The sequence below is a fragment of the Schistocerca americana genome, chromosome 4 (assembly GCF_021461395.2).
Source record: "Schistocerca americana isolate TAMUIC-IGC-003095 chromosome 4, iqSchAmer2.1, whole genome shotgun sequence".
NCBI classification, from domain to species: Eukaryota; Metazoa; Arthropoda; class Insecta; order Orthoptera; family Acrididae; genus Schistocerca; species Schistocerca americana.
Genome location: NC_060122.1, coordinates 276,232,186 through 276,247,599, shown reverse-complemented (window position 1 = coordinate 276,247,599; position 15,414 = coordinate 276,232,186). Strand labels below are relative to the sequence as shown.

The following is a 15,414-nucleotide window of genomic DNA, read 5'->3' as shown; positions in this document are numbered from 1 at the left end:
ATTCTCAAAGAATTGGAAGATGGGGTTCGGCTAGTATTTTCCCAGATTTTGGCAGCCAAAATTCGTCGAGTGTTTGCTAATGTGTTCAGGAGATGTCAGACTGTTCTTACCCAGAGGGACATTTTGAGCACCTGCTGTACATTATGTTAATCAAACGGCAATATTCTTTATGCTTAACCAAGGGGAAGTGCGCGCGCATCTGACTACCGACAGATTAGTGTCGGAGAATCGGGCACGGCGGCGGTGGCAGCAGCCAGAGGCCTTGCTGCATGACACGCAAACATCTTTTGTGAGGCACCATCTGTATATAAACAGTTCCGTTTATGTACATAAAATTAATAATATGCATAAGATTGTGTTTGCAAAATAAATAGTGCATGCATGCAAAGACTTATCTATACACTTGATGTTCTGTTGCATTCCAATTGTGTGCAGTTGAATGTTCTGCGTAAAGTACAAGCCATGTAATATGACAAAGTACATGGGCATCTTAGAACAAAGAAATGCTTACTTTTCTCTGTTATGCAAAGTCCAAAAGCTGGTATAGTGTGGACACATTTAACGTGGACATTTTGTGCAGCGGATGTTTTAAACTATAGTTGCCTTAAGTACTGTTAGAGGTTGGGTCTGAACTAACTCGTATACGACACGGCCATCAGGAAGCAATTGCGCTATAACCATTACTGAATGCTATGTGTTATGCATTGCTCATTGTTTTGTTTTCTTACTTTGTATTGAGTGAAGAGACTAAACCTGTATCATGTAGCTTGATTACGACCCTCACAAGCCAGAAGGAATCAGTGATCCCTGTAACCATGTGTCAGTTCTGTTTTCGCAGAAAAGGTTGTAGGCTGGCAGCCCTGCAAAAGGGAGGCAGGGCTGCTTTCGCCACACCACTCCTCTCTTTTGCTAATGGTTATAGTTTGTTTATATTGGCATCCAACTGTCAGTATATGGTGTATACCCACTGCACTATAGTGACCGGAAAACGAAACCTGACAACGTATTTCGACCATACTGAAATTCTTTGCCTAACGTGCGAATAGTTATTTTTGTTTCTACGTCTATGGTAAATATGCCTTGTCAGTTCTATCTGTAGTGTTATCAAGTGTGGTCCACGCAGCTATTAATGCCCATGAAAGTTTGAAATTGATATTCTGCTTATTTTGTATTTATTGAATTGGGTAGGAAAAGAAGAATAATGTAAAGAAACACCTTAGAGAAGCACTATGCTCACCGGTGGAGATATGCAGCTGTTTCTCATCAGAAACAATCATTTGTTGAAAGCATAAGTAGAACCAAAGAATAAAACGAGCAAAGACAATTTTGGAAAAGAAAGTGATTTTTTTGCAAGGACAAACATTCCACACACAAAGCTCGCAAATCACTACTTTTATAAAAAGTCGATTTCAAAGCACTAAGGCTTCTTTTCAGGGACATCGCACGACAGTCTTTTAAATTTGTACATCTGACCATTTACAAACAAAGAAATAGATTTGAGTGTTGCCAAAAATAGATACAGCATTTCCTTGTCCCTACTAATAAGGAAGTACTGAATTGAAATGAGGGGGAAAATAGAAATTTGTAGCACAGCTTGACTAAAAGAGGGGATTGGTTGGTAGGACACACTGTAAGGCAGCAAGAAATAGTCAGTTTGGTAGTGGAGGGAATTGTGGTGGATAAGACTTGTAGAGGGAGACCTAGGCATAAATATAGTGAGAAGATTCAAATGCATTTCGTTTGTGAGAGTTATGCAAACATGATGAGGCTTGTACAGAATAGACCAGTTTGGAGAACTGCATCAGTCGTTGGACTGAAGACAAACCCAGTCAGAGGCACATAGTATGAAATAATTACTAGTATTTCACTTGAAAGTATTATGAAAACATTGTTATCTCTCAAAGTAAGGATTTATTCCTTTTTTGCTAACTAATGCACTCAATATTGTCCTTCCTCTTCTTTAGTTTTTTGAGTGATTCACTAAAGTAGAACAATGTATTAAGTCTTCTATACCATAATCTATGTAAGGTAGAAAAGTCGGTAACGTCTGATAACAGACTTGAAATTTCCCATTGTATCATTGCAAGTAGAAGAGTGTGTGCCGACTCGCCTAGTTAACCAGCTCTGTGGTGCGGCGTCAGTTGCCAAGCTTGTGACCCAAAGATAACATCTTATTGTGGCAGTCGCAACACATGAACATGGTTCATGAACAGTATCTTATGTAATGAACTGAAAAATTTGTGGGTTTCATTAACATACCTCAGTGAACATCAAATGCCCGCTAGTTTAGATTAGTTTCCCGGCAGACTTCAACTTTTTTTTTTTAGGTTTTGTTGACTCACTACTATGTAATCTTGTAGCATATTTTCCCCTCAAGAATGTTGTGTTGTTGGCTACTGAGTTACTAGACAATGCAGAGCTAATCTTAACTTGCTTTCATTGACATGCCATCAGATCCAACTGAATTCAAGTTAATTTGTGACAAATTTTCAGTTTCCTGAATTCAGGGCAATTATCCTGTTGATCAGTTCATTGATAAAAGTTATAAGTGACACACAAGGCATTAAGAAATACAATTATAAAACCACAAGAACTATTTCTTACACATTTTATTACATGAGTGTTGTCTGAAAATGTCCATATTCTTCTGATTTCGTCAATTGGATTCAATAGAGAACATGTTGCTTTTTATGCCACCAATTTGAAGATACCACCAGACCTTTTTATTTGGTTGACTGTCATCAGAAGTGGATGCAATAATTCTTGTTCTGGTTTGCTCAAGCTGGATAATCACTTGAATCAGTGTCTGCAACATGACATCACCAGAAGCTACGTTGTGACTTGAATACACTGCGAAAGTTGAATCGTGATATGGAGCAAAAGAGCATGCTTTGAAAGTTTACTCTTACAGTTTTCTGGAGTATATTTCCCTAAATTAACAGAATCATCAAGTTTCAGCTAAGTGTAACTGAACTGCAGGATTTCTTGGAACTTATTTTCGTGAAAAATCAGCACACCTATGTGTTTATTTTTCATCTTGTAATAATTCCCAATTGCTTGCACAGAATGTGTATTAATTACATATTTGTATTTTATACCATTTAATAAGATTCTGAGTCAAAAACACACACATTAACATATTGTAGTCTTCTATAACACTGATGAGCCCAAACATTATGACCACCTGCTTATTAGCTTGTTTGTCCATCTTTGGAATGAAATACATCACTGATTCTGTGTATCAGAGTTCCAACGCTTTGTTGGTAGGTTTGTGTAGGTATGTGGCATTAGATGTATGTGCACAGGTCATTTAATTTGTGTAAATAACAGACTGCTCATATGCACACGATTTGATGACACTCGATTGTGACCCAGATGGGTTCCATAGGATTTACATCAGGAGAATTTGGTGACTACACTATAATGCTCCTCAAAGTACTGTTGCACGGTTCTGGTTCTGAGACATGGAAAGTTACACTGCTGAAAGATAACACTGCCATTGGGAAAGAAATCAAGTATAAAGGGAAGCAGGTGGTTCGCAGCAGTCAGCATGTCTTAGATTACTACCAAGGGTCCCATGCAAGTGCAGGAGAATGTCTCCCATAGCAGTAATACTGCTCCCACCAGTCTGTGTCTGTGGCGCACTGCATATTTCAAGCTGCTGTTCACCTCAGTGACAGTGTTTGTGGAGACAACCATCAAACTAGTGTAGAAAGAATGTGATTCACCCAAATGTCTGACACATTTCCATTGATCGACATTCAAATCCTGATGATCCTGTGCCCACTGCAATCATAATTGACAATGTCATTGGGTCATCGTGTGAACATGTAGGGGTGGCCTGCTGAGATGCTCCATGTTCAACAATGTACAATGTATGATGAACGGTGTGCTCTCAATCAGTTGAGTGTGCACTAGCATTGTGCTCTTTTGGGAGAAATGCCACAGATCACCATCTATCCTACTTTACAGAGCAGACAAGCCTATGAGCCCCATATTCTGTGAAGAGTCATAGACTTCAAACCATTTAGCACCTAGTGGAAGTTTCACTGTCCTACATCTTTCCGTAGATACTCACAGCAGTACAGTAGCCCATGAACTTTCTGTCAGCTTCACCGTTTTTGAGATAATCATTCACAGGCTCTGCATAATAATGAAGTTCCCTTTGTCAGAGTCACTTATTTCAATGGATTTCCCCATTTGCATCCCCCTTTTTTGCTAATGTGATGTTGTGTCCGTGTCTGCCCCACTTACGTACTTTTGTTACGGTGTGACATGCCCGTAACACTAACAGGCAGCATCCAATATTGCAGTGGGCAGTGGTCATAATGGTTTGGCTTATCAGTGTATTTATCAGTTACCATTTCCTTCATATTGTGTCAACTATGATTCTTACTGAGTTTAGGATGATATAGATTTTAAAAGTTCTCATTGAGTTGTCTTACTCCTTTAATCTGCGGGCTGCTTTCACAGTAGGTTTATTTTGGCATTCTCAGTTTATTACGTAATCACTCAATTTCCAGTTTCTTACACTTCTGTGTTGTTTTTACTGAAACTACTATTGCATTTGGCATTGATTAATTCTGGATATTTTCATCAATTGAAGAAATAGCGGCACATACCACAACTTTTTCTGGTTTACAGTATTCTGGACTACAACTTTTCTTTGTGAGTGTTTTACTTCCATTTTCTTTTGTGTAATATTTTAAATAGATGTTACGGTCAAAGGAAATAGCTGGGGAAACAGATCCAGCTTTTAGAGACAGTCTTTTTGTCCTCTAATTTCACCTTGTGTGGTGCCAACAATAAAGTTTTATAAAGAAGTTCCTCTACGAAACATGAGCCACACACTAGCTGATTTTGAGTCAGGTCCGTATTTTGGAGGAACTGCTCTCAGTGATTTTAAAAATTATTCTCCATTTTTTTAGATATCTGAAACATATTTGTCTTTACTTTCTCTTTAACCTGATCTGTTTGCTGGGACTAACGTGTGAACTTTTTTCCCTCCTCTTCTCATTTAAGTGAATAAAAGCCCGAACACCACTTTATAACAGCAGACTGCAACTCTTCAGCATTTCCCACACAACACCATAAGCAAACTGATAAAATACACAATCCTATACAGCAATGAACTGTGTCAAGTCTCGAATGACAGTGCTGCTCACAGTTCGCTGACGTGCCACCCATCATATGCTAGCTGTGCTAACGCGTGGGGAGTCAGCATACTTTCTCTTCTACTCACAATTGTTGTATTGTACAGTGATGGTGTGTGTGTGTGTGTGTGTGTGTGTGTGTGTGTGTGTGTGTGTGTGTGTCACAGTCGTGTACCTACTTGTTCTCTCAAGTAAGTTGCCCATTTTCAGAAACGTTCGACAAATAATAATAGTCTTTTGTTTTCTTTTCAGGAAAAAATGGCTTCTGATGCAGACTTAAAAGTCAGCAGTCCAGTTGAAACTATAGAGTCTTTAACGAAAGAGGCAGAAGCACTGAAAGCAAAGCTTGAAGAAGAAAGACAGAAGCTGAATGACGTAGCATGTAAAATCTTACATTTCAAATAGTATTAATTTTTGTAAATGAAAAATTTCTTAACATACAAGTAAATAATGAAAAAAATGATTTCTGATGGGGAAAATATCCGTATGTAAGTTCCCCATTATTACCTGCACATTACCACATCACTACTCTGAAAATATCCAACTGCTGTCACAAAGTCTAATCATTCTGACTAAAATGATCTTACAGAATTCACCCCACTGATCAGTCTGGTATTGCTGCACAGTACAGCCTTTTTATTTGCAAGTACTCCATTGTATTTCTAATTTTAACGATTGCAATTTGAGTATATTTACAATTCATGAAAAGCACTACTGATAATTATCCAACTAGATTGAAGTTGCGTACTATTACTTCCAGTATTTTGAGTATTCCAAATTCAACACCCAGACACTTATAATTGTGCACTTTTGTATATTGCAGTAAAGAATTTTGAATTTTTTGTATGTTGCAGTAAAGTCAGTAGAATAATGCAGAACCTCATACATCAGAAACATTAGGAAAAGTGGAATCGTAAGCTACACAGAGAAAAATGGACTTGAAAGTGGGAATCATTTCTCGAAATGCATTTTGGAAAACGTAAATAATAAAGAGGAATTACCCAGGGAAATTGATGGAGGTGATGTACTCGTACAGACAAACAAATGATTAGAATTTCAGATAAATTGGATAATTTCTTCAAGAGAAAGTGTCTGGAGGAGCCCAGGACAGCAGTGGGCTACCAGCCTGACTGTCTCCCGCTATATGGCTTGACAACCAAGAGTAATGATCTGGGATGCCATTCCTTTTAGTAGCAAGACCTCTTTGGTTGTCATCCAAGGCACCCTTGCAGCACAGCAGTACATTCACGATAGTCTGTGCTCTATTTTTTTGTCCTTCATGGCAAGCTGTTCCGGGCTTACACTTGAGCAAGCTAATGTCTGCCCACACCCTATGAGAGTTTCTACTGCTTGTCTTCATGCTTGTCAAACCTTGCCTTGGCTAGCGGGATTGCCAGATCTCAATTGACAACATTTGGAGAATTATGGGCAAGGCCCTTCAACCAGCTCTGGATTATGACGATCTAACATGCCATTTAGATAGAATTTGGCGCAGTATTCCTCAGAAGGACATCCAACAACTCTGTCAATCAGTGCCAAACCAAATAACTTCTTGCATCAGGGCCAGAAGTGGGCCAATGTTGTATTGGCTTGATCAATTTGTGAAGCTTTTTCTTGTTAATAAATCTTCCATTTTTTCTGAAATTGTTACAGTTTGTTTGTCTGTACATGCACATTACATCTATCACTTTCCATCCCATTTGGATGATTCCTTCATGGTACATTATTTATGTAAATAGTGTGTCTTATTCAACATTAGAAAATCATTACTATTTTAACAAATCATTGCAGAGATATGAATCCACTGATTATACATATCTGTTAAAAAAGATTAGTAGTACATTTAGATGAAAATATTACAAAAGACATCATTAAAATGGGCATATTATTCATTAAGCCTACAGCTGATTTATGCTGTGAAAACAAGAGAGTAGTAACTCAGAAAAAATGGAAATAATATTTATTGGACATCAATTCCACCATATGAATGTCTTTAAATTAATGTGAGCTGTAATGACAGCAATCACTATATGTGTCTGTACTAGTTGAGTGTCCAAATGAAGGTAAAGATTACATTTGTTGCATGTGCTGTCATTAGATTTGCTCTCAAAGATGAAGCGCTACAGTCATAGAGCATCTAGCGCAGTCTTGCACTCAGTAAAAACTTGAAAAAATTCCTTTAAACAATTGAAAAGGTCATTCACTTCACATTCTAACATGCAGGAATTTTGAATCGCTTCTCTTAACAAAGGATTTACACAAATACACACCAAGTTGCACTACAGTATTTAAATTGAGGAACCTACAGTTACATAATGCACTAGTTCTCTCTAAATATATCTGTAATGTGAGGTTAAGACCAGTGACTCAAGTTGTGTGAAGTACGCAGTAGCTTAGTACAGTATTTGGAAAATATAATTCCTGTACACTCCCCTAAGATTGACATTATGTTGCATCCAGCTATTTGTAGATGATCATATCGTATTGTTATATGAGCTTGGAAAAGTCACCCAGAACCCCAGGTCAAGGGAGACTTACTTAATGAGATGAGAAGGAAAGATCGAGTGTTGAGGACTGCAACAGATGAGACTTGAAAACCTGAGAGCTTACTGACAAAATGTCTTGCACTGTAACATGCTGGTGGTCATACAAATGTAGAAGGTCAAACAGTGCTTATGTAACAGCTGGTACACAACATGGGTCATTTCATAGGTGGTTCTCCCTTTGGCAGTGCGTGTTATTCCAGTTAACATGTTCGCTGCACCTGACACTTAGAAGTGTTTCCGCGATCAATACACCAGTGCAGCTGACGCTTTTAAGTGGTGTGTTCGCTAGCTGAGTACTCGGTTTAGTTTGTTTGGCTGTGCACTCATGTTAGTATAAGCAACCTATGAAATATCACATAAAATTTTCCAGTCTGTAGTTTTGTGCTTTTGTCTTTAGTTGTCTGTGTTATGCACTGTTTGCAATGGTGGCGAATCAACTAATATCGGGGCCTTCTAACCCAAAAAAGAGTAGGAAGAGTGAATAATATACTGACCATGAGTTACTGAGTGTGTAAGAAGATAGTGGTGTTGAGTTCAGAGGAGACGAACCAGAGGAGGGTGGCTGTAATTTGGAGACTACAGAAACATACGATAGTGATGACAGTGTGGAAGCAGAACTGTCGAATATGTTTAGTGAACGATACCGATGACAAGGATGTGGAAATCGCCGACAACAAAGAACCCGCGCTCGCAGAAGCAAGCAAACCAGGTGCAACTTGGCATGAAGAACCACATGGGATGCAGTATCATCCATTTACAAAAGCAGAATATTTGCAGATAAATCCTGCTGGCAACATGCCAATGGGTTTCTTTAGGCTACTGGTTACAGATGACATACTGCAACTCATAGTTGATGAAATGAATGGAAACGCACACAATATGTTTGCGAGTGAAAATACGAAAGAGGGCTCTAGGATTTGTAATTGGAAACCTGTATTTATAGGAGATATACTAGTCTTCCTGGGTATTTCATTACATATGGTTAATGTCAAATATGCCAGATTACAAGACTACTGGAAGAAAGACCTGCCATTCTAAAATAGAGGAATAGCGATGAGTATGGGGAGAGACAGATATTTGCTCATCTTACGCTCACTGCATTTTGCAAAAAATCCAGAGTCAGGAGAACTGAAACCAGATGATTGACTATATAAAGTACGCCCTATATTGAATTATTTTAACAACAGAATGTGTCAGGTGTATTATCCAGGTAGGGATCTATCTTTAGATGAATCAATGATCCTTTGAGGAGATGACTGTCATTTAGGTGATGTATGAAGAACAAAAGGAAAAAATATGGCATCAAATTGTACATGCTAAATAATCCAGACGGTTTTGTAAATAAATGTGCTATGCACATGGGGATGCGTGGTGAAAAGGGGGGAAAAGGGCATGCTGAAAAGATAGTATTACATTTGTTGGAAGAGAAGCAGCATGTTGACCACCACATTCACATGTACAATTTTTACAACAGCTTTGCTTTAGCTAAAACCTGTTGAATGCAAAAACACATTGCACCAGGGCACTAAGGGTTAGGAAAAATATCCATAAAGACGTATGCGAAAAACTGGGGAAAGGAGACGCTATTGCACAATATTTGGATGGCGTAATGATTGGCAAATGGAAGGATAGACGAGAGGTCTCCTATATTTCCACAGAATATCCTAATACAGTGGGACATGTGCCAAATGCATGCCAGCAAATAGTCTCAAAACCGCTGCCAATTATCAAATATAATAGTTGTATGTCTGGAACTGATAGGCAGGACCAGATTTTGTCGTATTATTTATGTGAACGAAAGACTATCCGCTGGCCAAAGGAACTATTCTTCCATGTAGGTGACATGCTAATGTTCAATTCACATTATCTGTATAATAAATACTCAGGGCATAAAATGACATTATATGATTATAGAATACAAATAATAAAGAGTGTATTCCACCAATGGATGTTACAAAAGGTGTGTGTAACAAATGTTGTAAAGACACATGCGTGCAAAAGCAGGACACAACAGAAGGGGAGAAGCAAGTTATGAGGAAGTGATGTACAATGTGTGTGGAACAGGGCAAGTGTACAGATACACCATACGTGTGCATAACGTGTCCAAACAAACTTGGATTCTGTTTGAACTGCTGCACAATTACACATCCTTAATGTAATGGGATGTCGTATCTTCTGAGGAAGATCTGTTCATGTTTGATTTGTAAAGTGTTTGTGTTAGTTTTATTTGATCGCCAAGTAAAATGTTGTTACATTGATTGCTCAGAACATGAGGTTTCTGTGCAGTATGTGGACTTATTTGTGGTTTGCTAGGTTTACTATAAAACCATCACCTCTACACCTTCCAAATTTTTTTTTTTAAATATATAGGATTGGGTTTCCATAGCACCACATTGCAGATGAGTCCTGTTTCTTTTTCTCCGTTTGATAAATCTTTTGGTGTTTTCAGACGCTAATTCTTTCTCAATGGAGCAGATTTATTGCTTGTTTGAATTGCATTTTCTTTCCAGTTTGCAATAAATCAGAGGCATTGTTAGAATTGTTTGCAGTAAATGCATATGACACTTATAAGTGTCAGACAGCATGTGGCATTTATCACATGATTGGCATGCAGCTGAAGCGTACTTGTGTTTCTGTATCTAGCACCACGCCTTGCGCAAACTTTATATTCGCTGTCAATATTACATACATGCACAACATGAACTTAAGGTTTTGCAGGATTATGATTTCAGCTCTCAGATCATGTGTGCTTACAAGTGTCCGCCTAGAGCGTTTGCGGCCCGCTCTGGTGACTGCAGCGAACGTGTTAAAGAGGTGGTGATAGGAGGATGCATAGGGAAAGTCTTACAATCAAGACGGTTACAGGGGTAGGAGCCAAAGGGTAGAGAAGTAGGTGCAAGGAGGAGCATAGGTTATGGCCAGGATATTGCGGAGATTGGTGGAAGGGGGAGGGTGATAAAAAGATATTCTAGGTGTGGTGGGAAAAATGTCTGGTTGAATGGACCTCATTTCAGGGTGTGATTTTAGCAAGTCGTAGCCTTTTTGAAGCAGCTGATTAATACAGGATAATACTGAATGATGAGAGATATGCTCCTAAGCAGTTTTTTGGAGTGATTAGAAGTACCAGAATTGAATGTGATGGCCCTGGAAATTGCTTCAGAACTAGGTTGTTGGGGTAATTACATCCTGTGAAGGCTGTGTTGATAATTGTGGTGTGCTGCTGTAAAGTGTCTGCATCTGAGCAAATGTGTTTGCCTTGAGTGACGAGTCTGTATTTGAGGGAATGTTTGATATGGGAAGGATGGCAACTGTAAAAATGTAAGAACAGTACTTTCTTTAGTAGGTTTAATGTGAACCGAAGCCTGTAGCTTACCCTTGTCTTTTCTACTACTTTCATATGAATTTTTCTACATTTTTCCAATTTTGTTTCTTGCTTGTCTTCCTTTTTTCTCATTTTTTCCACTTCTGCTTCGTTTTTGCTAATCCCACTATCTCCAATACTCCAAACCCTTCTCTCTTTGCATGATGAATCCCATCATATTTTATTTTCAGTTCTCTAGAAAATGTGCTTTTTCAATATCAAAACTAAGGACCCAAATTCTATTTCTTGAAACCTGCTTGCTCCTGGGAGTTACACTCAAATGCCTAACATTGAAAAATCCCCATTTCTGGACATAATCATAATCTACAACAGTCCCTTTTATTGTTTCAAATACAACATCCTCTTACTCTTACACGACTAATTTGTGACCTATATGCCTCATCCAATCCAACTATCTCCTACAAAATTCTGCAATTATCTTCCCCCCCCCCCCCCCCCTACTGTGTTTTCTAGGATGGTAATATTTGCCAAGCTAACTTCAGACTGCAACAACAGACCAAACGTCACCTCAAAAAGCTATCCTACATTCTCCAAAATACCTTAACAGTGGTGTTTCCCTTCCTGTCCCTCTCCAGCTCCCTAAACAGCCAGACCATCAACCACCAGACTTGGCCAATCTTCTTTAACATCCATCAACCTTAACCACTGCCTCTCAGAGCAATGGTGACTCGTGATCACAAGAACCAGCCACATCATTACAGTGTTGTCAACCTCTCATCTAAGATACTCCCCCCTCCTGAATTATCTGTATTATGGAAGGGCCTCACTTTCATCCCTAGACCTCCATTTGATCATGCTGCTGTGGTGAAGGGATGACTTTCCTTCACACGTAATGTCAACTGGAAATATCACTTCGCAACCCAATCCCAAAACCTTTCCAACAACAAACCTGACATTGAACCCTACATTGAACAGTACTGAACATGATCCCAACTTGATCCATTACCACTACCACAAAATCACCTCTTACAAGCCTTCCAAGGATTCCTAATGTCCAGCATTGCTTCACAATCATTCGTCAGGTCCCTTCAACGTGACCCAAACTTGTCCTCTGCAGAGCTCCAGGCCTCTTGTCCCGCAAAAAACGATGACTTCATCATTATCCTTCCAGCATATAAGGGATCTACCACTGTGGTTACCAGTCAGAATGAATGGACGTAGACAGAGAGTTGAATTAGTGAACATGGATGGAGAGTTTACATTGGCAACATACAGTATCCTCTTGTAGATCATGCTCTACAACATGACTGTTGTGTTCTCAGTACCTGTTTCACTACATGAGCCATCTGGATTCATTCCTCAGATGCTAGCTTTTCAGAACTGCATGTGAACTGGCATTACATGTCCTTGCTTGTCGCCACTCACCTGGCCTTAATTTACATTAATTTCTTCAGTCTCAGCATTTTTTCTCAATAATTATTCCTTTCTTCACTCCCTTTTAGCTTTCTGTATCTTTTATTTTCTGACATTTGAATTTTTCCTCCCCTGCACCCCTCCCCCACCACTACCACATACAATGCGCTTAGCATTTGTCTCTTATTACCTCTTGCACGACATTTTGTCAGTCTATGGCTTGCATATTACTGGCAAAGACCCCAAAAATCTGTCTTTCCTTCTCATACCGTCTGGTAAGTCTCTCTTGTTCCAGTGTTCTGAGAAAGTTTTACAAATTCTTCCAATTTACTAAACCGTGTCAGTCTTTTTCCTTCATCCCTCTTCCTTCCCCATCATCCCTTCTGCTAGAAAGAGTCACTGGCTCAAAAAGGTAGAAAATTTTCTTGACCTTTATTTGTGTGTGTTCTCCTGCTGCCAGTTGGTGAGTAGATTTTTTATCTGTTCTGTTAAATTTTATTGCAAGAGGTAGTGTTTTTAATTTATTTGTCAAGAAGTCTATTTGTCTTCCAGTTTAAAATTTTGTCAAGGTTTAGGCCCAAGATGTCCACATGGCTTATTTTTGTCTTCAATTGATTATTGTGAGCTATTTTTACATGACACATTTCTGATCATTTAGAGACAAACTCCATTATCTGTGCCTTTGTGACATTCGCTTTTAGTACATTTTCATGGAATCAGGATTCAGGCGTTCCTAGAACATTTTGTACTGTGTCGGAAAAACTGGTCTCCCAGAAATCTTTTAATGATTTGTCCTACAGATACTTATTTACTTCATGTACCACGTTCTCTTATGCATGATGTAACAATATTTTTCTAGCATTGATAGTAAATTTCACTGCAACATTTTTTGTGTCTTTCATGGCATTAATAGCTTTTACTCACATTCCATTTAGTGTCAACTGTCGCTGAAAGACTGGAGGTGATAAATTATCTCAACATCAAACCTCGACGTTTGCTCAAAGGGCATCAAGCAAAGGTCCTGTGTTCTGACTGGTCACCAGATAAGCGTCACATTGTCTCATCTTCTCAGGTAAAACTTATAAATGACTTGAAGTGTGAACTTTGCTGTGTGTGTGTGTGTGTGTGTGTGTGTGTGTGTGTGTGTGTGTGTGTTAAATGACTTGTACCTTTGGAATAGCTGCCATTTGTGTCCCTTTTGACTGTAGTAAATAAAGTGATGCACAATTTTACAGTGGGAAAAACCATAAACATCATCCATGATTGGATGGCTTACTTCCAAGTCTTCTTAGGTTGTGGACTGTTTGATGCTGAGGATATATTCTTGTACACATGTGTTTACTAACCTTAGGCAGGATTACTACGATAATCAAACAACGAGAACAACAGCAATTCTGTAATTGCTGACACTAGAAAACACTCAAAAAGAGATAATATGAAAAGGAGAAATTGCTTCTCACCATATAGTGGAAATATGGAGTTACCAACAGGAACATCAGAAAGACTGCTAAACAAGAAAGCTTTCAGCCAAAAGGCCTTATTCTGACAGTGGGAAGTACAGGATGGAATAATGACAAAATTATGAAAAGGATAGTTGCTACACACCATGTAGTGGAGATGTCGAGTCGCAGATAGCCACAACAAAAAGACTGTCAGACAAAGTTTTTGGCCAAACATGTCTTCATTAGAATAGACAACACACGCACACACACACACACACACACACACACACACACACACACACACACACGACCACAGGCTCTGGCTGCCGAGGCCAGACTGTGAGCAGCAGCCCATAGTAGGAGAAGCAAATGGGTGATAAGGTAGATAAGGAGGAGGCTGGGGTGGGGAGGGGGAGGGATAACAGGTTAGGAGTGGAGGATTGTAAAGTGCTGTTTGTGGGAGCATGCAGGGATGAGATTGGGAGGGGGTAGGGCAACTAAGTGCAATCAGGAGGTTAAATGGAGGAGGAGGCAGGGGGCAGTGGAAAAGGAGAGAAGATGGCATGGGATGTGAAGCAGTCATTGAAATGAAGAGTGTTGTGTTGGGACAGCTTGCTCAGCAACTGGGTGGTCCAGCTGTTTCTTGGCCAGTTTGTTGGCAGCCATTCATTTAGACAGACAGCTTGTTGGTTGTCATGCCTGCAGAGAAAGCAGCACAGTGGCTGCAGCTTAGCTTTTAGATCACATGTCCGGTTTCATAGGTACCCTGACTTTGATGGGGTTGGCAATGCTTGTGACTGGACTGGAGGAGGTGGTGTAGGTGGGAGGATTTATGGGGTAGGTCTTGCATCTCGGTCTATTACAGGGACGTTTGCCATTGGGCAAGGGTTGGGAGCAGGAGTTGTGTAGCAATGGACAAGGATATTGTGTAGGTTTGGTAGGTGGTGGAAAACCACTGTGGGGGGAGGGATGGGAAGTATATTGTGTAGGACATCCCTCATTTCAATGCACAAAGAGACATCAAAACACTTGCGGAGAATGTGATTCAGTAGCTCCAGTCCCGGGTGGTTCTGAGTCATGAGGGGAATGCTCCTCTGTGGCCAGTTGGTGGGACTTTTGGAGATGGTGGGACTTTTGGAGATGGTGGGACTTTAGGAGATGGTGGGTGACTGGAGAGGGAACACATGGGAGATCTGTTTTTGTATGAAGTTGGTAGGATAATTACAGTCTGTGAATGTCTCAGTGAGAACCTTGCTTTTGAGAGGGACTGATTCTCACTAAAGATGTGATGGCTGCAGGTGGCTAGGCTGTATGGTAGGGATTTCTTGGTATGGAATGGGTGGCAGCTGTTGAAGTGGAGGTATTGTTGGTGATTGGTAGGCTTGATATGGACAGAGGTACTGATGTAGTCATCCTTGAGAAACAGGTCAACATCAAGATAGGTGGTTTATTGGCTAAGGGAGGACCAGTTCAAGTGACGGGAGAAATGTGGATAGGGTGTCCTCACACGCTATCCAGATCATGAAGACATCATCACT

General features: G+C 39.7%; 1 protein-coding gene across 3 annotated transcripts in view; it reads left to right on the top strand.

Annotated features, from left to right (window-relative positions):
- The window catches only part of LOC124612241 (guanine nucleotide-binding protein subunit beta-5), a 156,177-nt gene that overhangs the window by 55,135 nt on the left and 85,628 nt on the right, over nucleotides 1-15,414 (top strand). For all 3 annotated transcript variants that reach the window (XM_047140315.1, XM_047140316.1, XM_047140317.1), the window contains 2 exons: nucleotides 5,406-5,535; nucleotides 13,370-13,506. In XM_047140315.1, the coding sequence (XP_046996271.1) occupies nucleotides 5,412-5,535; nucleotides 13,370-13,506 (261 nt within the window). In that variant the 5' untranslated portion in view covers nucleotides 5,406-5,411. The remainder of the gene's footprint in view (nucleotides 1-5,405; nucleotides 5,536-13,369; nucleotides 13,507-15,414) is intronic.